The following is a 27291-nucleotide window of genomic DNA, read 5'->3' as shown; positions in this document are numbered from 1 at the left end:
TTCAACATAGTCGTCAAACTATGATTTTTTAGTAACAGGACATCATCTTTATCAATTATTATATATCTAAATCACGGATAATGTAAGGATCCTAATAAAAAGCTTCGGTATGCTTTTCCATATGAATGAAGGAACAAGTCAGCAAGAAAAGGAGCAATGTTTTTTCCCATAAGAATATCGTACATATATCATGTTGGTATATAAGTTTAAGATATGTTTTTTTTATGAGAGTGAGTTTTGCAAACGTATAATTTATTCCTTCTTTAAACACGATATTTGTATTTACGCTGGCCATTCTTTTAAATGAAACGAAAGTAGGACGAATTTTGTTAATCTGTCTGACTTTACAATGGAGAATACAAGTGTAAAGGGTAGAACAGTTAAATGTTTGTATACCTTTGCAAGAGAAAAGAGACTTATATTGTAAATATTTTAATAGCACTTTGGAAGTTTTTCTTTTCCAAATCTAATTCAAACCTCTACTAGAGTATGTAAGTTCACAGTAGCTCTGAAGCCAGACTTTATTAGAAATGTCTCATTGGCAATCATACCACATCTTCTTTTTTTATATTTGATTGCTTATACATTTTAAGTTAATAGTTTACAAAAAGGTTTTGTTGAGTATTTAGAGGAACCAGCAATATAAAATTTACTTAATGATGATTTTTGTCAGACAATTTTCTGAAATTTATTATATAAATATAAACATTTTAGGTTGCAATTCCCTCGGACAGAACTGGCGATTGATTGCCGACAATAAAATATTAGGTTAACGACAAGAATGTGCATGCACACAAATTTTGACATTTTTACCTATTATGTCTGTTTGTTTTGCCCAAACATTGTTGTCAACATAAGGGAATTATATGGTACATTCATACAAGTGAGATATTTAGCAAACTACTTTATGATCCACAAATACAAGTTATAAATACACGATAAGAAGTCATTACATTTTTTGATGATCAATTTGATGGACATCATTTTTGTCGCGTAAAACAAAGAGATTCAATATATCACACTATTCAGTATGCATATACCTATTTAGTTAACACGTAGAATGCGGTGTAATATTTTCAACCCGTTCCAATATAGTGTTTACATCAGATATAGGAATAACATTTTCCATACAGGTTTCAACTATGTTTTATCAAAAACATTTTTTCTTCAGATGTTGATGAATGCGCTTCAAGTCCATGTCAAGATGGTGGAATATGCATAGATATGATCAATGAATACATTTGTACTTGTGACACAGGATATGCCGGTGCTAACTGTGAAGAAAGTAAGTTATTCTTCCAGAAATATAGCGATATAATATGCTTGCGCTGTTTGTGCGTTCAAACACAAGGCCGAGTAAAAGAAGTCAGTACAATAGCTCAAGACTTATCCTAAGTTTTTATAAGTTTTAAGTAACACTTTTAAATGATCAGTGCTAATTCCAAGTTATCGATATTTGACTTTTTATTTTGTAAATACGATCGAAATGTGACTCAAACCTTTTTAATAGCATACAATGCAGTTATAGGCGAATGTCGACCAATATCCTTAAGCACTCAGGGATTATGGTACCACGTACTTATTCATGCTCTAGTAAATTTTGAATTTGAGAAAAGGACGTCAAATAATTATACAATTGGTTTAAATATTGTAAAATTATATAGTTTGTGCTTATTGCTTTCTAAATACTTATCAAGTCGTTTTCCACGCGAAGCAATGCTAATTTCAAATATTATTCAATTTTGAAATATATCAAATTATATTACCAATTATTAGCTAAGCAATACTTGTTATTTTGAGTTCATGAGGTCAAACATCATCTGAACATTATTAGAACTACATCTACGGCATAGCATACATAATTGAGCTATATTCGAAAATATATATTTGCATTTAATATATTTAGATCTAGCATTTGAATTTCGAAACATCAACGTGTAGCCTTCATAACTCTTGTAATACATTCACTAAAAGTAGTGAAACGTGTAGCCTTCATAACTCTTGTAATACATTCACTAAAAGTAGTGAAACAGATCTATAAATGTATAGAATGCACGTAAAATGTAGCACAAATAAATGCACCGTTTTGCTATTTCAATACAATATTTGTTGATTGGAATCACGCTTAGCATTGATATGTGAAAGGGAGTGATCGATTTCGTTTGCTCAAAATAAATCAATTAGTCTGGATTTAAAGAGTACACAAAGTGTAAGAAACGGCAACATAAATAAATAAAGTAGCCACAGCTTTACGCTTCTAAATCGTAGATTTTTATGCTATTCAAACGTTAATGATGTTGACAGCAAAAGTCAATGCGATGACTTTCTTTTATTTTCATAATTTATTATATAATTACAATTATTCTATTGGCAAAATTTCGAGATATCGTAATTTAAAGAGAGACCAGAATCCTTTCCCATGCCTTAATAGAAATGTTTTACAAAATTGTAATGGATTGTAAATTTGAATTATAAATGCTACATGTTTCGTTTTTCCAATAACCTGATGCATTTGTACAATTTATATGTGGATACAGAATTCCATCAAATCCGAAAAACAGTCAGATACGAATAATTTCACTTAAAGACAGCATCATCCGATTTTGTATAATGTATGTACAAATCTGTATACTCAAAATGCTTATAAATTATATGAAATTGTACAATTTAAACTCTCTTATTGTTTTTTGTTTTTGTTTTTTGTTATCTGCAATTTTTTTTTCATCCATGTATCTATAATAAGGAACTTTTGTTTACGTTTTTTTTATTTTTTATTTTTTGTATATATAATTTTGAAGGGATATTTTATAAGTCAGCTTCCTATTTTCACGACCTTTATAACTTATTTTCATAATATAACTTTCAGATATTAACGAATGTGCTTCAAATCCATGTCAACATGGTGGTACATGTACAGATGGAATTAATGGGTACACTTGTGCTTGTATCCAAGGATACACGGGGAATAACTGTGAAGAAAGTAAGTAATCGCATTAGACATATTCTTCCAGTGTCTAACAGGAATTTGCGTGTTGATGCCATGCATACTAAATAAATGTTCACTTGCAAAAGCAGATTTCTTAAATAAAAATTTGTAGCTGTAATGCGTTTTTTTTTTAATTGGAGTAGAATACATAAAGATTACATGAGTTATTAACAATCCAAGTGTGGCTGGTAACAGTTATAACTATATTTTATCAAAAAATGTTTCTGACGCAAAATTTAATTGTTGATGAATACAGTTTAATTTTTGTCAATATGGATTTCACTTATCAATTGAATCAATTGATACACATGTAACAGTAATCTATCATAATATGGAACTAGTTTGACTAAAACCTTTTTTAAAATGCAAAAAAAAATCTGAATTCACGATTTGTGGTGTTGGGTGTTTTACGCATCATGTTCAAATTGTACTAAAACACTGTTTTTACATGAAAGACGTAACAATTGAAGTGTTGCATGAGTTATATATCATTAATAGCTATGTGTTATCCTGTCCAATTTTCAAATGTAACTTTTAGATATTGATGAATGCGGTTCCAATCCATGTCAGCATGGTGGTACATGTACAGATGTAATAAATGGACACAATTGTAATTGCGATCCCGCATATCAGGGAACTGACTGTGCTGAAAGTAAGTTAATTGGTCTATACACATCTCTCCAATGTCTACCTAGAGTGTATGGGTGTTTCGTATATTGAAATGAAGTCATGGTGTCGAGAAGCCGTCTGCGTTTCTCGAGTGTTGTAGTACTGCAATGAAAATGAATAAAATGCACATAATAATAAATGAAACGTACACAATCTAGAAAGAATGGCCAATCTTGTTTTTTCCTAAAACAGTAAGAAAATTAAAGAAATCCCTGACAAATCCATACTTCAAATAAAATGATAAAAAATCAATCAAAAGCCAACAAAAATGTAACAAAAACAAAATGAGATTCATCAACAAGAACCCTTTCAGAGAACTAAAACCCCGACAATATGCGGAAAGATATGTATCACCAGCACAGAACTCAATACTTCAGTACATGCATGAAAATACAGATATTGTTTATTGAAATATGATTCAACCTTGTAAAATAATTATAAATCAAGGAATGTTTCTCCATTGTGCATATCGCTTATCCAGTTTTGGATTCGTTTTTTCTTTAAAGCTTTTCAAAGTGTGAATGCGATTTTGGATTTTCTATAATTTCGGCTTCGAGCATCACTTTAGAGACAATAATTGTCAAAGGCTCAGATGGTGCAGTAACATGTGTTCCATAAATATTATTAAATCATTTTATAACATTCAGAAAAATGCATATTTGAAAAAAAAAATAGTTTCAATTTAAAATCAGATGTCATATTAAGCTTCCCTATTAACCTTCTGAACCCACCATTTTTTCTTAAAATGTCTGGTACCAAGTCAGGAATATGGCAGTTGTAATCAAATATTTCGTTTCTATGTATGTTGGCGTTTGTTGTTTTTGCACTTCAGTGTTTCTGTTGTTCCGTTATTTTCCTCTTATAGTTGATGTGTTTCCCTCGGTTTTAGTTTGTGACCAGGATTTGTTTTCTCTCAATCGATTTATGACTTTTGAACAGCGGTATACTACTGTTGCCTTTATTTATTCTTTTTCTCCTTTAGTGATTGATTATTTTTATTTGCAGGTAATGATTTATTTGATGTAAATTATACACTGGAGGAGCACCAAAGTACTCATGTCTCTATCAAGGCCCTTCTAGTGATGTCACGATTAAACTGTGGCAGAATTTGCACTTTAAATCACGATTGCTACGGATTCGAGTACAATGTTATTGACAACACATGTCAGATGATTTCAGCAAGTTCAACAAGTGCATTTGGAAAAGTGAACTATTATGTTAAACAATTTTGAACTTATTAGTTAATAAGACTTTTGAAAGAAAACAATAAGTATGCGGTCTATTTATTGCAAAAACAGCATTTGCCTCTCATGTAATTTTGCACCTGGTCCATTGAAAAAGTAGGAATCCCTGCATCATCTGCCAAAGTCTTTTTGCAATCACTGTTGCATTGTATGTTTAGGATATATCAAATATGACCAGTTTTAGTTAACTCTAAAAAAACGGATTTAAGTACGATGTTATTGACAACAGATTTCAGATGATTTCTGCAAATCCAACAATTCCATTTGTAAAAGTAGAGACTATTATGTTAAAAACTTAAAAAAGCTTATCCATCAGTTATTAACATTTTCAATGACTATATTTTATATTCATTGCACAGATTGTTATATTTGTTACATTGTAAAATAAAGTTTCATTAAACGTTTACCATGTTTTGAATGAATGACATAACATCTTCTATGTATAACTCTATTTACACATCTTATAGGTTTGTTCATTTTAGGAACGTTGTAAATTTTACTAGAAAGGATACAATTTGTCACTTTAGTTTGCGATCAATATATACCTATATATCTAAGAATACTAAATGGACAATGGCATTATTACATATACAAACATAACCAAACTATCATAAAACGTATGCTGCTAGGTCATTACTTTAAAGCATTTTATGATATCATAAAACGTATGTCGCTAGGTCATTACTTTAAAGCAATTTTATGATATCATAAAACGTATGCTGCTAGGTCATTACTTTAGCGCAATTTTATGATAATCTATACAGCTTGCATATATTAATATGATTGTTGTATAGGTTAAGTTAATGTGTAGGAGAATAATCAAAGAGTCTTTATTCCGTCGCTGTTGTCGCCTCTAACATGTCCAACAAGTTGAATTTTCTCATCAACCGAACTCACAAATTCGCTGAGTTATGTTATAAAAATATGACCTTATGACAGTAAGGGGCTATATCATTCCCTTTAAATAACATACCCCTGAAGGACACTCACGTGCGAACATAAACAATCATTAATGCGGCTATTTCGTGGAAATCATATGTTTATAAAATAATTCCAAATAGTAAGGTTTTTTATTCCAATGGCTTCAATGCTTTAGACAGATATGTTTTCGAACGTTTTGGAATTATCTATTTTCAGTGCTTTGTAACACCTTATTTGGTTTTTTTTTCAGTAGTATTTAGTTCAACGATATAAATGAGTCTAATTTAGGCGAAACGCACGTCTTGTCTACTAAATAACACAGGAATATATTTTATAAATTATCAACGTCATCACACTTTACAGTTAAGGATGAAAGTTTTCCTATTAAAATAAATTCTGTTTTCATTTTCAAACTGAAAATTAAAACACATTATGGTAACTCTCGTTTTTTCCCCTAACCTCAACATAGTCATTTAAAACATTTTCAATACACAAAACGTCAATTTTCAAGGAAATGGATTATGACTTTATTTAAACTTCACTCAAAATAATAAAGCACAGTCATTATGTTCTCCCTTGAAATAATTTTTTTGAAATAATATGCCTAGATTTCACATTTACTAAAAAAATCAATGTAAGAATTGTGTTTCTTGTATCTTGATTATAATAGTTTGAGAAAGAATATGTAATAAAAAAAGTTATATCAAATTGCAGTTATTGAGTCCAATCAGACTTCGACAAACTGGTTTTAATTGTTTAATGTTTTGTGTTTTGTCATTCGGGAAGATACATTTTGAAAAAAATGGTTAAATGGGTACATTTCATTTCAGATAGGCGGTAATGGTAGCCTTTTTCTTAATTCCTCTGCCTATATCGTAAACTTGGATATTTATGATAGTTCGTTTTGAAGCTGCGACATTTTTACATATGTGGTTACATTTTCGGGGTACGAAGTGAAATTTATTTTCCCGTAATTTAGCACACCCCGAAAAGCCTTTTGTGATGTGGATTCTCTAAAGCATCCCTTTCTCACACAATATGTTCTTTGAAAATTTAATTATTTGCATGATTTGCATACATTTAATAATATGCTCTCCAAATCAGCACACATGGTTAAGTCCAGTCACTTGTTAATAGTTGAATCATGTCTAATATCACTTCACAGATATTTTTTGTAGTGAGACACAAGAATATATGATGATTAATTTATTGATATTTGATAAGTATATTCTTGACAAGGAGAACCCAAGCGAATCATTTTATGAAAACATAAGATGTTTTGTGTTAGTTCATGAAAAATCATCCTTTATGAGGAATTGCACTGAAAAAAACATATACACTTAGGCTAATATCATCGAAATGCTGGACATTTTTAAATCACTTTCAGATATATTGATGATGTCCTGCCCCAATTAACCCAGTATAAACCAGTTAATAAGAAATTAAAGTTACTACCAAGAAAAGAAGGTCTGTTTATTATCCGTCAATATTACCATATATGGACAACTTCAAACTAGATTCTATGACAGACGTGATGATTTCTTCTTTCCAATCTTCGACTTTGAATTTCTTAACAGTATCATAATATCTTACATATTTCATTTGATACGCAACGCTCGTGCGTGTTCACATTATACGTACTAAATTAGGACGATGTGATCCTTAACTTTTGTGTTTGTGAACTTATTTTGCTTTTCATCACCTAAAATGATTTGAATGATATCAGTATGCCATATATGATTGTTGTAGGATTTATTTCGTTCAATATTTGAGCATTACAACTGCTTGTTTGTACTATCAAATGTTCTTTTTGAAAGTGAAATTTTTATTTGAGTAATTGATATTTTCCCACACCTATGTCACTAATTTTATGGTTTACATTGACAGAGAACACTTACTGTGGCTTTAAATGTATACATTTATGATATTGTCATCAGTTACATTTAAAAAATGTATTTACTTTGCTATTCAACACAATTCCTTCCTCTAATTGTTTTTAATAATGTTTTTATTTACAATGTCTTAAAATAATTGTCATATGAAATAAAAAAAGATAAAAGTTGAATGTACGAATGACTGTTTGAAATGTCAATAAGAAAATAAATGATTTATTTGGAATTGAAATGTGGTGAATGAAATTTTTTTTATCACATTTAATCCATATGAAACAAATTAAATAAAGTATATTAAAATCATAAAATCGATATTTCAAACAGGTAAAGACAATGAATTCAAAACAGAATTTATCAATATTTTATGATATAAAAAAAAAACAATGCAAATCAACAAGATAACAATCCATTCTTAAATTGCGAACCTATTTATCGTCAACCTTTGGAAATTTTATAAAAAGCCAATAGATGAACTGGTGTTTAACCCTTTATATCAATTCTTATGTTCGTTTCATTAAAAGAATCACTAAATATTCAAATTGTTGTCAAGTAACCGAATTTTAAGTCTTTAAATCCCATTTATAAAAAAGTACATGTACAGTTCTAGTCTGTGTGTATTTGGTAGTTGATTACTTATACATGTTTCTAACAACACATAATTCTTCATTACACCTTTCTGCGTTTCATTTGTCAATTACAATTACACATTACACATTTTTTTCTTAAGATGAAACATTTGTAGAATTTTATATATCATAATAGAAGGTTTTTTTTTCTTAATTTGGGAGTGAAGATCCTAAGAGGCCTTTACACATCCATAATCGAAAAACGACAAACTATCCAAATTGAAAAAAACAAATCTGAAAAGTGTACAACGAAGATAGTTCGAAAAAATGGTTATCTATGAAAAAATACCAGGACAGGTCGACAACTAGCGTTTCGTCTACAAAGAAAGCGTCAGTGGTGCTCGAATAAAAAATAATAAGGCCACATAACAGACGAAGTTCAAGATCATTGAGGTCTCTAAATTTCAAAAGGTTTTGTCAAATACAGCCACGGTGATTTATTCCTAGGAAAGAACAGTTCTTTTGAAGATGCAATGCAAACATTTAGGTAAATAGCTACCCTGTAAACAAGAACCCTTTATCGTAAAATAGTAAGAAGGTAATATCGTATCAACTTGACGGCCTATGTTTTATATGCACTAAACGTAGCTATTAGAATGTTACAAAATAAAAATTGAAATTTCCATATGTCTTTTTGATTAGTATTGAATCAAATAAAAAGAAAATCAGGAGCCTCATCATGTAGGAACTGAGTTAAATCAATACCCAGTCATTGCCTTCCTATGAGCTGAACATCCCAATTGTTAACCCGTATAAAAAGAAAGATTAAAGTATACATTTCAAATAATAAAAAAAAAAAAAAAAAATAAAACGTTCCTTCTGTTGAACAACGGCTGACATTTGCCTTTACTTTTTGATTTAACGTTTGGAAATATCACTGTAACATAAAACAGTAGTAACAAAAATACCAAACTTCAGGGTATATTATAAAAGGTAGACTTTCATAAAACCTTTGACTAAATAAACAAAAAGATCAAATGGAAACAATTATCATATTCCTGACTTGGGGAGGCATTTTCCGAAATGGTGGGTTAAACCTGGTTTTATAACTATCTAAACTTCCGCATTGTATGACTGTTGTTCATAGTTCGTTTATACAATGTTATACTGACAAAATTTGGTGAGCAAACAAAACAGACATAATTGGTAATTATGTCAATAATTTGGATCCAGCAGCCAAAACTGTGTAACCATACATCACATACATAAATCACAACTGACGTAAACAATATAAACACACATACAAACATAACCTTAATAAAACTTCATATGAATTGTTACCAAGAGTTAAATCAAAGATCATAGACATTGACTTCAGCAAAACGAGAATAAACCAATAAGATTTCCTCTCTATTCTCTCCAGGCATTCTGCCCATTGTTTTCCTGAGAATATGTTATCGCTAAACGATACAAAAGGTTGTGAGCGTAAATTCCTGGTTTCTATAACTGTCGTCTACTGCTGGGTTTCTCTTCGGTTCCTTATGTTTGTTTGAGTGTTATCTTCCATAAATTCTCTTACTGAGCGTCACCTTTCATAAATTCTCTATATAATGTCTTTCATATTTGTTTTGCGTTTATTGTGTTTACATTAATCGTTCAAATCATTTTACATTTTTGAATTATGTCGTGGCCTTTTAGGATAGGATAACTTTTCGGTATGAGTTAAGCACATTTTTTTGAAGGCCGTATGGTAATTGATTTCTGTTTGCATGATTGCCTTGAGATCCTATGGTGTATGGTTTGGTTTTTATATTAAAAAAGTATTTCAAATTCAATACTTGTATGAACATATCATTACAATTTAAGTGTACGAGCAAACTTTATAAACATTGTATCATATTAAGTACTTTCCTGAAAACCTTTGTGACCTAAGATATCTTCAAATTGTGCGTAACAGATTATGATGACCACAGTTCTGGTTTGTTTTCTACTTTACATCTGTATAGGAATAGGTTGGTTCCAAGAATGAGATCAACTATCAAGTTATTAAGTTAAGTCAGTTTAATTACAAAGTATTCAGGAACAACGGACTTTTGATGTTTACTTACATTGTATAATATTGTTTTGGGAACGTAGCTTTTTTAAACATATTGAAAAAACAAATTGAAAAATTGAATACATCACTAGTAAATACATTTTAGTTTTAATAAGGTCCTTTTCATCTTAGCATCATCTGAAAAAGTCTTTACAAAATTACAGTCATGTTCAGTTTTTCGTCAATTTTCAGACTCATCCACTGCATACAATTTGCTTGTAGTCAATTCAGACTATTCAGTGTGATGTTGATGTGTACAGGTAAATAACTGAATAGTCTAACATTATCCAATCGGATTTAAATTTACTGCAAAGTGATTGTTTAAACAGTTCTGCATTTGCTACAGTTAATTAGTCTGAAAAATGACTGGAATAAAATTGAGAATGGAAATGGGAAATGTGTCAAAGAGACAACAACCCGACCATAGAACAGACAACAGCAGAAGGTCACCAACAGGTCTTCAATGCAGCGAGAAATTCCCGCACCCGGAGACGTCCTTCAGCTGGCCCCTAAACAAATATATATACTAGTTCAGTGATAATGAACGCCATACTAAACTCCAAATTGTACACAAGAAACTAAAATTAAAAATAATACAAGACTGACAAAGGCTAGAGGCTCCTGACTTAGGACAGGCGCAAAAATGCGGCGGGGTTAAACATGTTTATGAGATCTCAACCCTCCCCCTATACCTCTAGCCAATGTAAAAAAGTAAACGCATAACAATACGCACATTAAAATTCAGTTCAAGAGAAGTCCGAGTCTGATGTCAGAAGATGTAACCAAAGAAAATAAACAAAATGACAATAATACATAAATAACAACAGACTACTAGCAGTTAACTGACATGCCAGCTCCAGACTTCAATTAAACTGATTGAAAGATTATGTCTTCATCATATGAATATCAGGCACAATCCTTCCCGTTAGGGGTTTAGTATCATACCATCATAACATATATGAGAAGAACATAACCCGTGTCATGCCAACAACTGGTTTTTAAATAAATGTGTTTAGTGCCGATGCAAAGACCCTAAAAGTGAATCAATATTAACGCCAAAATATGCAATCTTTAATGACCTGACAACAGTATCGTAACTATATCCCTTCTTAATAAGTCTATTTAAAGGTTTTGTTAGCTTCAGAGGTGAATACTGACATTTTTGTGCTTTATAAAGAATATTTCCAAAAAAAAATTGGATGTGAAATACCTGAACGTATAAGAAGTCTGCATGTTGAGCTATATTTACGAATGATGTCCTTATACCGATGATAAAATTTAGTAAATGTTTTGACTAGTTTGTGATATCGAAAACCCTGGTGTAATAATTTTTCAGTAATACATAAATTTCTCTCGTTAAAATCTAAAACATTGTTACATACACGAGCGAATCGTACAAGTTGAGATATATAAACACCGTAAGATGGTGACAAGGGAACGTCACCATCTAAAAATGGATAATTAACGATAGGAAATGAAAAATCATCTCTTTTATCATATATTTTAGTATTAAGCTTTCCGTTAATGATATAGATATCAAGATCGAGGAAAGGGCAGTGGTCATTGTTAGTATTAGCTTTATTTAAAGTAAGTTCAACAGGATAAATTTCTTTAGTATACACACTGAAGTCGTCATTATTGAGAGCCAAAATATCATCCAAATATCTAAAAGTATTATTAAATTTGTGTATCAGATGTTGTTTCGATGGGTCTTTGCTGATTTTTGTCATAAATTGTAACTCATAGCAATACAAAAAAAGGTCCGCAATAAGTGGTGCACAGTTAGTCCCCATTGGAATTCCGATAACCTGACGATATACGGAATCTCCAAAGCGAACAAAAATGTTATCTAGTAAAAATTCAAGGGCATATATAGTATCAAAGCATGTCCAATTGACATAGTTTTTTTGTTTATTGCTTCTAAAAAATGACCTAAAAGAGTTTGAACATATATATTCACATTCTGACTTTTTAAATGCCCATTTAATTAGGTGTGTGAATTTTTTCTTAATGAGAATGTGAGGCAATGTGGTATATAGGGTAGAACAATCAAAACTTTGAACAGATTCAAAATCACCAATATATGCATGCAATTTATCAAGTACTTCCAACGAGTTCTTGACACTCAAAAAGTAATTAATTCCACTATTTTCGAAGGCCTTATTTGAACAATTTATTATCAGGTTTTTGATTGTACCAAGTGTACTGGTAAGAAGAATAGACAATTTAGTAGTGGAACAATGGCTTGAAGACGAAATGAATCTATATTTGTAAGGTGTTTTGCGTAGCTTCGGAAGCCAATACAAAGTTGGGACTTTCATTGTATTTGGTTCTGCTTGTAAAGCGGTAGCTAAAAGTTTATGTTTGTTACATATGTCGTTTTCTGAAAATGGAGTCAGTTGGAATGTTGGTGAATTGGTGATTTCTTTTTTTCAGAACCTCAATGTAAAATTTACGTCAAACAATAATAATATTATTAGCAGCTTTATCGGCCGGGACAAAAACAAATTCCTTGGCTAGTTCTTTTAGTTTATGTTTGATACGAGAAATAGGTTTATTGTGGTTATTGTTAAGAGTAAAATGTTCTTTAAAATGTTGAATACGTATATCAACTATGTTCATTACTGATTTAAAAAAAGAGTCCAAAGATTTTTTGTCAGCTTTTTCCCGTTTTATCCAATTCAAACAGTAAGTATGGAGTGAGTCGTGGATGATATTACGACACTCATTCCAATTAATAATTGACGGGGGACGATATTTAGGTCCTTTACTGAGGAATGATTTTAACTCTCGGTCTTGAACGATGTTAAGATCTCCTGTTATAACATGGGAAATGGGTCCATAAATGTATTCGGAATTACTGCAATTACATGAAGTAGGTGTATTTTCACTGATATTAACATCTTTACACAATTGGCTATAATTAAACACAAATTTCCGGGTAGATTTCTTGTAAATATAACAAATAAGAGGGAGCTCAGTATTATCAAAATATCCCGGAATTTGTTCTTTAACAGAATGGTCGTTAAAAATACCGGCAATATTTACAAAATCAAAACCTTTATTGACATACTTTATTTTAATAAACTGTTTTTTATGATCTTCAGGGCGATCAATTTTGGGAAACAGTTTAGAATAACAATATGCCATTATAATTTGAACGATTTCATACTTAGAACTGCTATATGAAATTGTGTTGCAATCCTCTAAAATTTTAATTAACTTATTAACCGGAACACTTATTATTGGAACACTGAAAAGAACTTAATTGTTTATTGTTCATTAATTTGAGAGCTATTCAGATGACACCGACCGTCTAATATCAAATTTACTTGTGTTTATAATTGCTAGTACACTTGGTGAATTAGTCACCGAGCCAATTACAGTACACATTATAACACAAATTGCAGAAGTCAGCATCATGTTTAAACAATTGACATGGATCTTTATCATCTTTCAAACTCCCTATCCCCTCAAACCTGAAAAAATTAACATATGATTCCACTCCGGAAAAGGGCATTTATATGAACATTTGACAGACTTAAGTATGTTTTTTTCCAGGCTTTGCGCAACTGTTTTTAAATCCGATCACTGATATTACAAAACCTACAAAAAAAAACCGCGTACAATGACAGGTAAACACTTTATGATAAGGGTACATTACAGTATCAAATCAGAAGTATGAATAACACAACATAAACAATACAGAAGCAAAGCTATTTTGATTGATCCGACAAAAGCAATACGTATCTAATATGACAAATAAAATATTGCCCTCCGACACTGTTACAAAGGCTGGTTTACTTCAGACAAGATTTCATATAGCATTGAATAACAAATACAGCGGTTATAACTCGTTGATAACTGACTCTTGTCTAACCCTAATAATATACCAGATTGTAAATAATAAGTCATGTAAATTTAATCCTACAACTTTACCGAATGCAAAACTTTTATGTGCAAACATGTTTTACATTAGAAGTATAAAATAAGAAGCTTAAGATGTTGTATGATTGCCAATGAGACAAATTTTCACCAGAGACCAAATGACGGGAAAGTAAACACCTAAAGGTCACCGTACGGTCTTTGACAATCAGCAAAACCCACTGCACACAGTAAGCTTCAAAAGACCCCGAAATAATAAATGTAAAATAATTTAAACGAGAAAACTGCCTTATAAATGTAAGAAACAAGGGGAAAAAATGATATACAGCAACAAACGATAAACACTGAATTGAAGGTTCATGACTTGGGATAGGTATACACAGAATGTGGCGGGGTTAGACATGTTTGCTGGCGCCCCCTCTTTACCTGGGCAATTGCGTGCTGCCACATCCCTTGATATAACAAATGCATTTTCTAGGAATTTCATGGCGGGTGTCATATGTGGACATGTGGTTCAGCAGGATCTGTTAAAACTGAAATCATCGAGGGCTTTGGTGGGGTTCGTGTTGCTCAGCCTTTGGTTTACTATGTTATGTTTTGTAGACAGTTATTTGTCTTTTGGTCTTCCTTTGGGTTTTTTGCCATGTGACTGTCAGATCGTTTTCCACTAATGAGTTTGACTGTTCCTTTCGTATCACCTGTCTCTCTTTTGAAGTCATATGAAAAGAGTTACGAGTAATTTTAACATTATCGAAATCATTGAACTAATGTATACATATATACTAAACTAAGTTCTGTATGCACGTTTTTTTTTAATATATATTCATTACGAATCTATAACATATTATCGAGAAATAATATTTCATTCGGTAATTGTTGATCGCAGGCTAATTAATTTTTTTTACCGGATCGTGAGATTAATAAACAATCAGCACAGAGCTTTTGGAGCACGTGACAAATAACTGAATTGATAGAGCCATTTCATATTTTCCATTCGTTGCCATTTGTTAATTAAACTTTTCCTTGACAGTTGGTAAATGATTTGTTGCACACAGTGTTAGATTAGTTCTTTAAGAATCATGTATTACTATTTACCTTTCAGTGCATGTTTGTTTACATTCTCACGGTTGTCCCCTCTCACTTGCGCTATTCGAAAGCCGTAGTTCTAGACAGAGGTCTCGTAGTTTCTGCAGTCAGGATAATGTTGGCGAATCAGTATACGGGAAGACTATAACGTAACAGCAGTACATTTATTAAGATGTTGATAATATTAAGCATTTTCATTTACAAGAAAGTTCACAAACACTTGTTTTAATGTAAAACATAGCCATTCAAGTATATATAACATTTTGAACTTGAAAATTAAATTTGAAGTTTCATATGACTTTAAAGGCAATCATACTTATGCATAATTTTTCAAATCGTTTTCCATTTTTGTTAGGAATTCTACTTTGCATTAGAAAGTAAATAAATGCTTCAAAATCAATTTTAACTTTATTAAAAATCAATTTGAAAATTACTGAAATTATAACGCTTTATATCAAATATTTGTTTTTAATCGTCTTTTACGTAGGAATATTGCAATTATATCAAAGACTAGACAATTAGGAAGCACCAATTAGATGAATCGAAAACCGTTTAGTTATAACGATTTCAATTTGTATTTGAACATAATTCTAATTTAATAATTAAGTTTTACTATAATCAATATAAATAAGCTTTATTAATCTAGGATTAATTAACATCTCTTTCAATGTGTTGAAGCTTTGATTATCATAGTTATAGCATTGTTAAACCAAGTTGTTGAGGTTTAACAGGAAAGGTGTAACTATGCAGTTGTTATGGATTTTGTATTCTATACACATTTATGTTTCAGCCACATATGGTAAGCTGGTGCTAATTTTATGTAGTTCAGTGATCAAATAAATATTCTTAATTTTTGATGTTATAGAAAATGCAACATGTGTTGTCGAAATCACTAAATTGACAGACTGTGTGAAACCCACTTATAACGACATTTTAAAAACTTTAGTTTCAAAATGAAAGTTTTCGTTAAGATAAAGAAGATGCGTCATAGAGATTAAATTAACAGTATATCATTCGTTTAAGTATTAATACGTCTGACATCTTTGATTCGTGTTTTTCGTACTGAAATGGCAAATTTTGCCAAACTTTAGGACCCATCTATATACCATTTGACAGTCGTACACAATACATTTTTTTTAATATGATACCTGTGTGATAAATGATCACCAGTTCCCTTAATAAAATCTCCAACGTTCATATAGAACAATTTTAATGGTAAAGAAAAACTTGTCTACTGTTATTTGTCTTTTGGTCTTTTTCATTTTTTGCCATGGCGTTGTCAGTTAATTTTCGACTTATGAGTTTGCATGTCCCTTGTTATATTTTGTCTCTCCTTTACCAATAGGCATTTATTTGTATTGACTAGTTTATTTAAAACATCTGGCAATTTTTTTTTTATTTCTATGTAATTTTTCTTTCTTCAGCACGAGATCTAAATATACTGCAAAGAGAGAACATTGATCTCCAAATGACGAAATGTATTGTAAACTATTTCAAATATTTCGATAACATATATGATAAGCAACTACAGTGATTGTAGAATGAGAGCTATATCTGGAACATGTGGAAGTGGATTGTATATGCAGGCTCTTGACAGAGTGACCATTCAATCCTTGATACACTAGTAAAACCCACTGCAAAGCAAATGAAAATAAGTAATAAAATCATGCGTTATATTCGACAATATAACTCAGCATGCTCAGGTTAGGGGAGAGTTGAGCGCTCACAAACATGTTTAACCCAGCCTAATTCCTTATGTGTCTGTCCCAAGTCAGGAGGCTGAATTTCACCCAATTAAAGAAATTTATTTGTTTGCCATCATTATTTTTGTCAGTTTATTTAAAACTACATTTCTTTTTAAAATTTATCTTTTGTCAGTCAAGTTGGTTTTGATCTTTTGTCAGTCATGCTGTGTTTGATCTTTTGTCAGAATTGTAATCACAAGTGTTTTACCCTTTGCAAAAGAAAGTTTAATTTTGTATTTCATTAACATGTGTACATAGTGTCAAATTCCTCCATCTTCAAAAACTTGTATAGCTGCTTCTATAAAGATATTTGGCTTTACATCTTCTTGAAAAGAAACGATGATGTTTATAGTTGATTTGCATGCAGGTTATATTACCCTACTGGAACATAAGAGTTCTCTCCCGTTTGGTTTTCGTAATAGTTTTTTGATAACATTTTCTTGAATTTTGTTTGTATGTATTTCCTTATTTCTTTTTGTCATAATGTTGAATGACTTTCTTCGTCTTGTCGAATTTAACTGTTGCTTTGGATCTTCATACTTTTTACTGAAAGAAAATCTGAAATAATCCTATGAATTTCGAAAGAACAAAGCGTTGAGAAATTTACTATTTGTCAATCGTACTTTAAATACCCAACAGAACTTGCTCTAGAAAATATATTTTGAAATAAAATGTCTATGTTGATATTACCTCAATAAACGAAACCAAGCAGAAGTCTGTTACTTTGTTATCTTTGTTTTTAACAGTTTATTCTAGACACACTTGCTTTTACACGTCATAGTCAATATGGTTTTAATGTTTGTCATATTTTTCGGCACCTGTGTTTTATTTGTGTAAAACAGTAGCTATTGAATTATCTGGAAAGTTATGTAACTAAATTGATTGCAAGCGAAATGTCTGTACAATTCAAAACTTACCGCAAAGAAAAAATCTTATAAATAACTTAAATGTAGAGGTTTACTACATAGTTTTATGTAAAGGTCATCAGATGATGTAAATACAAAACAAGCCGTTCAAAATTATATGCAGGTACTATAAATCCACTCTTCTATTGTACAAACATTCATAATCAAAGTGTAGTTTAATATTGCGTTCAACAATATTTCTGGTGCTCATTTTTTATTATAAATCATGGAATGTGGACGTACTCTTCCGCAATTTTTTACCATGAGGTTTTCTAAGCATTAATTGTTTGACAGGTGCTATATCGGTCTCAATTAACACGAACAACAATGTATTAGTTCAGGAAAATTAATATAACTGAAAAATATCAGTCAAAAATGGAATAAGGAACAATCTATGGTTTTTGTAAGATCATGAACTTCAAAGAATATTTCTGAACATGGTTCATACAGCTTTGATTTCAGAAGTCTTTCTGAAAAGACTGCATGTAGTTTTTTTTCTTTCTACGAATTGTACAATATACTGCCCATTATTTGGTAAGAATCTCAAATGATTGATTTTAGGACAATTCCTTGTAACGGTGATTGTTCAATGCATTTTGCAAACGACAACCCGTTTACTGGTATGCATATTATATTCATCTAAGACGAAATGAGACCATATAAAGCACGAAAACTTACACAGTTACAATAACACCAATACACTATTTAATGAGTAAATTTCATTTGCAGGCCTTGAGCAAATCATTTGTCACTTGGATACAGACACCGTAGCTTGTGACTTATATTCGGTTATGACAATAACTAGTTCTACGTATGGGAGAAATGATGGAACAACATGCGCCGATGGCCATGGGCCATACTACAGTGGTTTTCAATGCACCATGGACTCAACAAGTTGGGTCATACAAAAATGTCAGGACAAGCAGACCTGTTCTATTCATCCAAGAGACATTGGAACTGACCCATGCCCAAATAAATATAAATATATGACAGTTTCATACTCATGTTCAGGTAAACAATTTAACGTAAATATATTATTTGATCTTAACCTAGTTGTTCAACTTCTTTAACAACATTGATGAAAGGGACATAAATTAACATTTTATTATATTACACAAAAAACAGCACAGTATCTAATGATTTTTAATTAATTTATTGATATTCAATCAAATAGAGAATATTTTATTACGGTTAATAGTATTTAAGTTTCTTTGAGAAAATATATATTAGAGATTTCCAATAAAATGACTTTACTCGACATAACCGACCTAACTCAACGTATATCGTCCTATTGCATCGAAGCATGACGGAGGGGAGCATACACTGCATGCATTTTTTGCTCTTTGAACACGCATTTTTTGCTGATGTAGACTTAATGTAAAAATCAACCCCAACTACTTTTTTTAATCTTTAAATATTTTGTTATTAAATTTTTAATGATTTTATTGACAATAATATTTTAATGGAATAAGTAAGCTAGCAACTTGTAATCAAATACACCCATCATTTTTTGTCATTTCACTTGACCCATATTTCAGTTCTTCTCAACATATGAATTTTAAAAACTACCAAGTAAACATTTAGCATGAAAATATTAAAATAATGAAATCCGAAGCGAGAAAGTTATGTCTTTTTTTGTTTTTATAAGTTGTAACGTTTAAAAAGTGGATTCCAACACACCCGAATGTAAAAGGTGTACGCGACTAACTTAAAAAAAAAATCTATAATTTAATTCAAGATAATTTGACGTGGGCAGAAATTCATATCATTGATACATTTATCAAAAAGTACTTTTTAGTCTTTAACTATAATAATGCATGGGACAAGGTTTTGATCATGTATGCATAAACGTGCATTCGCAGATACAGGGGTAGAGGGCGTACTCCCCCCTTTCGATCGCCAAGTAATTTTGAACATCTCACATTTTCCACGTTATCTATACAAATGTTTAGTATAAAATCGTCCAATATTTTTTCGCGTTGCTTCGCTCCGCAGTATAAATTCAATTATTATATACTTAGTAGTAAATACAGATATATTGTATGTGTAATACAATCATTGGCAATCGTGCTGTATCAGCCACCCGTGATGATATCGATATCAGCACGGTTGCAAAGGCTTTATTACACCTTTAATCTGTATGACGTCACGTCATCGATTGCAGTCACTGTTGCAAAGGCTTTATCAAACCCCTTATCCATGTTGTATGACGTCATGTCAAACCTATAATCTGTATGACGTCATTTCAAACCTTCTTATCTGTATGACGTCATGTCACAAAAAACAAACATCTACGTGAGGTATATGTATATAATATAGTGTATATGATATGGCTTTTTCAATATCACATACCGTATCAACCCTCAACCAATATAATCCCTCGAGCAGAGCTCTTGGAATTATATTGGTGTCTCGGGTTGATACGGATGTGAAATTAAAAAAGCCATATGATATTCTCTATTTATCGGGAACTACGCCTTCTTTCAAATATCTTGGATCGGGCCATAATCACAAATTGTAAAGCACTAAAAAAAAATTAAATGATTGTCGTTTGACTTTTATAAATACGTTTTAAAAACAACAATGTTTGAACATTAGACATTTCGCACGAGATATAAAGTTTAAGACTACATACTGAATTGGATTTTTCCTGGATTTAGAGCTCACTTAACACAGAAATGTGATACTGGCGTGTAATCTAATGGACACATATTCTTGTTTCTGATGTTTCTTTTAATATAAATATTCATTTATTTAGTTATATATAATCCCACTAACAAATAATCATGTATCTTTTACTGATAAATTATCATTACATTTTATAGAAACTACATATAATCTGCTATACAGTTATGCACACTAATGGTCCTACAGACACTCTGTGCTTTTGACATGACACAAGGTCTTGCTTTTCTGGAGTGTTTATATACTTAATTTGTGATATGTACAAAAAAGATGTAGTATGATTACCAATAAGACAACTCTTCACAAGAGACCAAATGACACAGAAAATAACAACTATAGGCTACCGTACGACCTTCAACAATGAGCAAAGCCCATACCGAATATACAGCTATAGGATGCCACAAAATGACAAATGTAAAACAACAAAAACGATAAAACTAACGGCCTAATTAATGTACAAAAAAAATGAACGAAAGCACAGCAACAAATGATAACCACTGAATTACATGCTCCTTACTTGGGACAGTCACCGCCATACATAATGTGGCGGAGTTAAACATGTTAACGGGCCCACTTAGTGACTTACCTGGGACAGTGGTGTAACAGTACGAAATAATAGATTAATATTCTAGACTGGATAATTATTCTGTATTTATTAGTTGTAATTGTTTTTAAGATAGTGTTCAGTAGCTGTGAATACTCTAAGATCGGTTCATGGAGTTTATTTTGAAATGCTAGTAGTTGCTGTTTTTGTGCTTAGTTTTAGTCGGACGAGTCAATCCCTTTCTTACTGTTTTAATTATGAGTAGACATGATCATTTGATAAACATACTTCTATGATCTCTATTGGCTTTAACTTGGACATTTATAGCATGTAGCAAAGAGATGCATGCATAAAATAAGTTCTCGACATAAATTGGCTAAAATATCAGATAAGAATTTAGCATCAAGCTATAAAACTTACAAGCTATAATAAATACGACGAAGATTTAGCCGCAGATGATGATACTGATGTATGTCTTATATCCAGCGACAAATATTACATATATATTGAGGATGATGAAATGATAGTGATTCGCTGGATCGAATTGTCCAACAAAATAATTGAACCCAAAATCGAGGCTGGCCTGCTACCAGTCAATTCCATATTTAATAAAAACCTGTTTATATATTTTATGCTTTAAGTGCATATATTATTATTCTAGCAACATTTGTTTTGTTTTGATATCACTTTTTGTTGCATAATTTGTTTGATTTTTCTCCTTGTTTCTTTGTATCAAAAAGCTTAGTTTTTATTGTAAAATGGTGTTTCACAGCTTCCATTATCCTTGTGACTTGCTATTGTACTATTATCCAGAAGGCATGCAATTATTATTCTAAATAGTAAAAAATACTTTTTAAAAAGTAAAGATTTACCCGTTTTGATCCAGACTTCCTTACCACTAGCATCTAAGATACATACACTGACAAAATATTGTACCCGCACTCATATTACAATCACCCTGTCTGTCCGTCCGCCAGTCTGTCCGTTCAACAAATATTTTCAATTATCTCTTCAAATGCATTAGTATGCTTAGCATGCATTCTTTTTTCGATTTATTCTTTACACTCCTGGGGTCAAATGATGCTTAATAAGGTATGATGCAATCCAAGTTATCAACTCTAACAGAGACAAATTCTGACTAACACTTTGAATTCGATATTTCTGAAATTGCTAGAAAAATATCTGTCATATAATAAATACCCAAGGAAATTAAATATTATAAAACATTAAGAGACGAAAGGAAAAAGGGACACCAATCTGATAACGACAAATAAAAGCATGTCAAATATTAAATAATAAAAAGTTCATTTGCAAAGTATATCGAAAAACAAAGTCATGGTCAAAACCATGAAAGACAACTCAAATCAATCGTATGATAGGTAAAGATACGTGTATATACGTGATCTTATGACAGTGAAGTTTTGGCGGGAATCTCAATAATAACGTGATATATAAAAATCATGATTTCTTTCGTTTTTCATCATCTTAGAAATACTTGATATTGATAAAATTGGTCCTGAATGGGTGTTATAGTTTAGGAATTCTTAGTTAAAACTTGAATGACGTATTTAACAAAATTAATAGGTTAGCAATAAACGGTCCCGTTACGTGCGTACGTCGAGTCAGGTACGTATGTCATTTTATTGGAAATCTCTATTATGACTTTACGAATACTTATTTTCTGTCATTTCAATATTCTTCTGCCTTCGATATACAACAGGCGTGCTTAACATGTATGACATGATGACTCTAAACTATATTAAAAAAAGAAAAAAAGAAACGGCATACATACCAAGATTTCATTATGCATAGTATTAAAAATGCAAACATATTACTTATTATCTATTAAAAGTATACTGACTGAACACAATCTTTATCACGTAAAAAGAAAATCCTTACATTACAATATTCAATGTGCATATACTTATTCGTTTAAAACGTTTAATGTGGTGTAATTTAAGGCTCCCGTTTAATATTTAGGTATGATATAAGAGTGAATGTTTTACAAGTATCAACTATGTTCTATCAAATATGTATTAATTTTAGATATTAACGAATGCGCTTCATTTCCATGTCAAAATGGTGGCACATGTGCAGATGTGATCAATGGGTACATTTGTACTTGTCACTTGGGATATGCAGGAGTTCAATGTGAAGAAAGTAAGTAATACTGTCAGATATGTATCGATAGTATATGCTTGCGTTGTTTGTGCGTAACAAAATATTATATGATTCAGGGCAAGTTTATAAGTGATCTTTATTCTAGACGTATATGAAATAGAATATTCTAGTTTTATAACTCATTGAAATTGATAGAATAGGGATAAAAATATGTGTAAGTAAAATGATAGGTATACCACTCGGCAGCATACATGATCTTCTGGATTTATATCTAAATATGATTTTGAGCAATGGAGGGGACCATTATTTGATGCTCCTAAATTATGTAATTGATAACAAATAACAAAGACTAACGAAGATGTATTCAAAATCAGTAAATAAACAACGTATTCATTACGTATTAATAAGGTATCCATAACATGGATATTTTGTTTGTCTTTATATACTAATTCCGTAACGTTTATACATGAATTATATTCTATGCTGGAAATATCCTAGTATTATGCATATAATTTCATTAATAACGTTGTATGCGGCGTAAAGTTTTTAACATGTTTCAATATATTGTTTATACCGGATATATGAAAAAAAACTTTTTGCAAGTATCAATTATTCATTTCATTTTTAGATATTGACGAATGCGCTTCAATTCCATGTCAAAATGGTGGAACATGTGCAGATTTGATCAATGGATACACTTGTACTTGTAATTCAGGATATACAGGAGTTCACTGTGACGAAAGTAAGTGAAATCCACAAGAATATAGCGTATATTGTATGCTCGCGCTATTTATGCACTCCAAACGAATCATTACATTCGGGGAAAGACCGTGTTAAAGCAGTCATTACAGAATCTCACGACTGACTCTCGGTTTTATAATAATTTAGTTTAATTTTAAAATGATCGCTACAATTTCGAAGTTAATCGATATGCTATCAAAAATACACTAGAATGATCGTTACAATTTCGAAGTTAATAGATATGTTATCAAAAATACACACGCCACCTGGTGGTTTACTTTTATTCTTTTAAGCGATTCAAACAAGTTTGATAGTTCAAAATGTAATTATGGAAGGAAGTCAAACAACTTTCCTAAGTACTTGTGATCATTGTACCCTGCTTTAGTAAATTGCCAATTTGAGAAAGGAACGTAAATTCAGTTTCCAATCGGTAGAAATAGTGTAATGTTCAAAATCTTATGTTATGTTTTATTAAGGTATAATCAGGTCGTTTTCCATGCAAATGAGTGTGTATTTCAAATAGTATATCATATTAAAAATATATAGAATGAGTTATATTTTACCAATTTGTAGTTAAGTACTTAATTTTATTTCAAATTCATTATGTTAAACTTCAAGAACCTGTTGAACAGCAGGTGTGTTTCGTAAAATAAATGTTCAGCATTTATAAACCTAGGAATACAATAAATGCAGTTCTGTGAACAAAATCTATCAACGTATATACTGAAAGTAAAAAACAACGACAACCTGTTCATTAAATTTCGATTTAGATTGACATGTTAAAAGGGGTGATCGAGTGCATTTGTTCAATAGAAATCAATGTGTTTAGATAAATATATAATGCTAAAAAGCCCATATGATACAACATTTAAATACAAACCACAAAGTTGTTACGGTTCCACGCTTCTTATCGTAAATTTTCATGTTTGTTTAATTTTTCACACAAATTAAATTATTTGAACACCAAAAATCAGTCCGGCGACGCTCTGTTATTTATTTTATATCAACACTGAAATGTTCAAAGCCTTCATATATTATTACAATTGATCTATCGAAAGAATTCTGAGATATCTTAATTTAAATAGTTAACAGACTTCTTTGCATATATACGAGATATATTTTTCAGATTTTGAATAGATTGTAAGTCTAGAAGTATGATTGCTACATGTTTCATTTTGTCATCAACAAGATATATTTCTATTATTTATAAGTGATCACAGAATCCTATCAAATCTGAAATACCGCCAAATTATGCATACTATCGCCAAAATGCAACATCATCCGACTTTGTGTAAAGTATAAGTATTACTAGTATGTATAACTATGTTTGCTTAAAATTATCACAAAGTATATGAATCTGTAAAATTCAAACTCTCTTGTTTTTTTTTGCCCTCTTCTTTGCAACTTTTTTCACCAATGCTTCTAAAAAAGAAATTTGTCATTTAAGTTTAAACATATATGTTATAAGTCATGTTTTCTTCATTCATTACGGTTTACACTTTTTTCGTAATGTTTATTTTAGATATTGATGAATGCGCTTCAAATCCTTGTCAACATGGTGGTACATGTACAGATGGAATCAATGGATACATTTGTGTCTGTGTCCAAGGATACACGAGAAATAACTGTGAAGAAAGTAAGTTACTTTGAGATAAAGAACAGAAATAAAAGCGCTGTTCCTTTGCTTTTTGTGTGTTTTTTTGTTCTGCATGTACTGATTTTGTGTCATGGATGGATACCCATATCCTTTGTTTTTCTATAACATAGCCTGAGACATATTCCGTTAGTGTCAGTTTGGGCTGTGCTTTTTGATGCCGTGCAAACTAAATCCAAGTACTTCGATATTGAAAGGGTTGCAATAAGATAAATTTTGACTTTTCCCGTCTTTATAAACCAAGATGCCAATTTTTATGTACGATCGACGAAGGGTTTTGTGTTTATGATTGTGTACTGAAATATACTGCATTTAGTTATACATCTTTGTATCAAGGATTTTTACAGGCTATGCTTGATCATGTAAAATACTTATACATTTTTTTTTTTATTTTTGAAGGATACTTATGTCATTAACTTGTATTTCTCAAGTCCAGCATGATTTTGTTGTGCTAAAAAAAACAACATTATAATATAATTGTGACAATACAAAAGATGAGCGTTAAATGAAAAAAAAAAAAAAAGATTTCTAAAATGACAAATTTTCTTTGAATGAGTAATTTTTAAATTGGATTATAATACATAGGGTATACATTTTTTATCTAACAAAACAAATGTTTGCTTGAGTTGCTTGGGTCCTCAATGCTCTTCAACTTATTTATTTGGCGATTTTAACTTTATTTTAATAGAACGTCACTAATGAGTCTTTTGTAGACTAAACGCGTATCTGACGTACAGGATTTTTGTCCTGGTATCTATTTGGAGTATCGACCAATCAATAATTACACTTAATCAATCATATTAGGGAACTGGATTATCTGAAATGACAATTATTAGTATCGAGTGTTTGATGAACTTAGTTTAAATAGTAATAAAACGATATATAATTTACATGGAACACGTTACAATTGAAGTTTCGTCTGAGTAACATATACAAACATTATAACTATGTGTTAATTATCCTGTTTACTTTTCAAATGGTACTTTTAGATTACGATGAATGCGGTTCCAATCCATGTCAGCATGGTGGTACATGTACTGATGAAATTAATGGTTACACTTGTAATTGCAATACCGCATACAAAGGAATTAACTGTGCAGAAAGTGAGTACACTGTTCTATAAACATGTCTGCAACGTCTATCCACATTGTATTGGTGTTTAGTACAGTTGATTAAAGGTCAAATAGTTTTTTTTTATGCCATTTGCACGTTTCTTGAGTGCTTCGGTACTGAAATGATATACATATATAGAGTATTGTAAATTGTAACTATATGAATGATTTGACTCTCACCAAATTTATCAAAACCATGAAAAAATTTGATAAAAAAAGTACAAAGTGGGAAAAGTCAAATAAACACAGGCTATTACACGGACAAGACTGGTCGACACGAACTCTTAAAAAAACTAGGGATGCACTTACACGGATGTGTATTCTGTTTCTGCTCCACATGACAGACCCGTCGTGTAGCTCAAGCAAGTAAATATTAGGTAATAAAGGCGCTATCGGTAATGTTACAATAAAGGAAAGCGGCCTGGAGTGTGGTTACAACA

At 31.0% G+C, this 27291-nt stretch overlaps 1 protein-coding gene across 1 annotated transcript; it reads left to right on the top strand.

Annotated features, from left to right (window-relative positions):
- Positions 1-349: 349 nt before the first annotated feature.
- On the top strand, positions 350-26862 carry LOC127715931 (fibropellin-3-like). The gene is made up of 7 exons (XM_052222039.1): positions 350-386; positions 1172-1285; positions 2867-2980; positions 23270-23383; positions 23973-24086; positions 25608-25721; positions 26729-26862. Exons 1-7 carry the CDS (start codon positions 350-352, stop codon positions 26860-26862), a joined length of 741 nt encoding a protein of 246 aa, XP_052077999.1.
- The last annotated feature ends 429 nt before the right edge of the window (positions 26863-27291 follow it).

The sequence above is a fragment of the Mytilus californianus genome, unplaced genomic scaffold (assembly GCF_021869535.1).
Source record: "Mytilus californianus isolate M0D057914Y unplaced genomic scaffold, xbMytCali1.0.p SCAF_9, whole genome shotgun sequence".
Lineage (NCBI taxonomy): Eukaryota > Metazoa > Mollusca > Bivalvia > Mytilida > Mytilidae > Mytilus > Mytilus californianus.
This window is presented reverse-complemented; position numbering and strand designations above follow the sequence as displayed.

Excerpts from the sequence above, each read along its gene's own strand:
- LOC127715931 (XM_052222039.1), top strand. The coding sequence starts at position 350 with ATGGAGAATACAAGTGTAAAGGGTAGAACAGTTAAAT. Across the intron at positions 387-1,171 it reads AAAGGGTAGAACAGTTAAAT|ATGTTGATGAATGCGCTTCA; the intron begins GTTTGTATACCT and ends TTTTTTCTTCAG. Across the intron at positions 1,286-2,866 it reads CGGTGCTAACTGTGAAGAAA|ATATTAACGAATGTGCTTCA; the intron begins GTAAGTTATTCT and ends TATAACTTTCAG.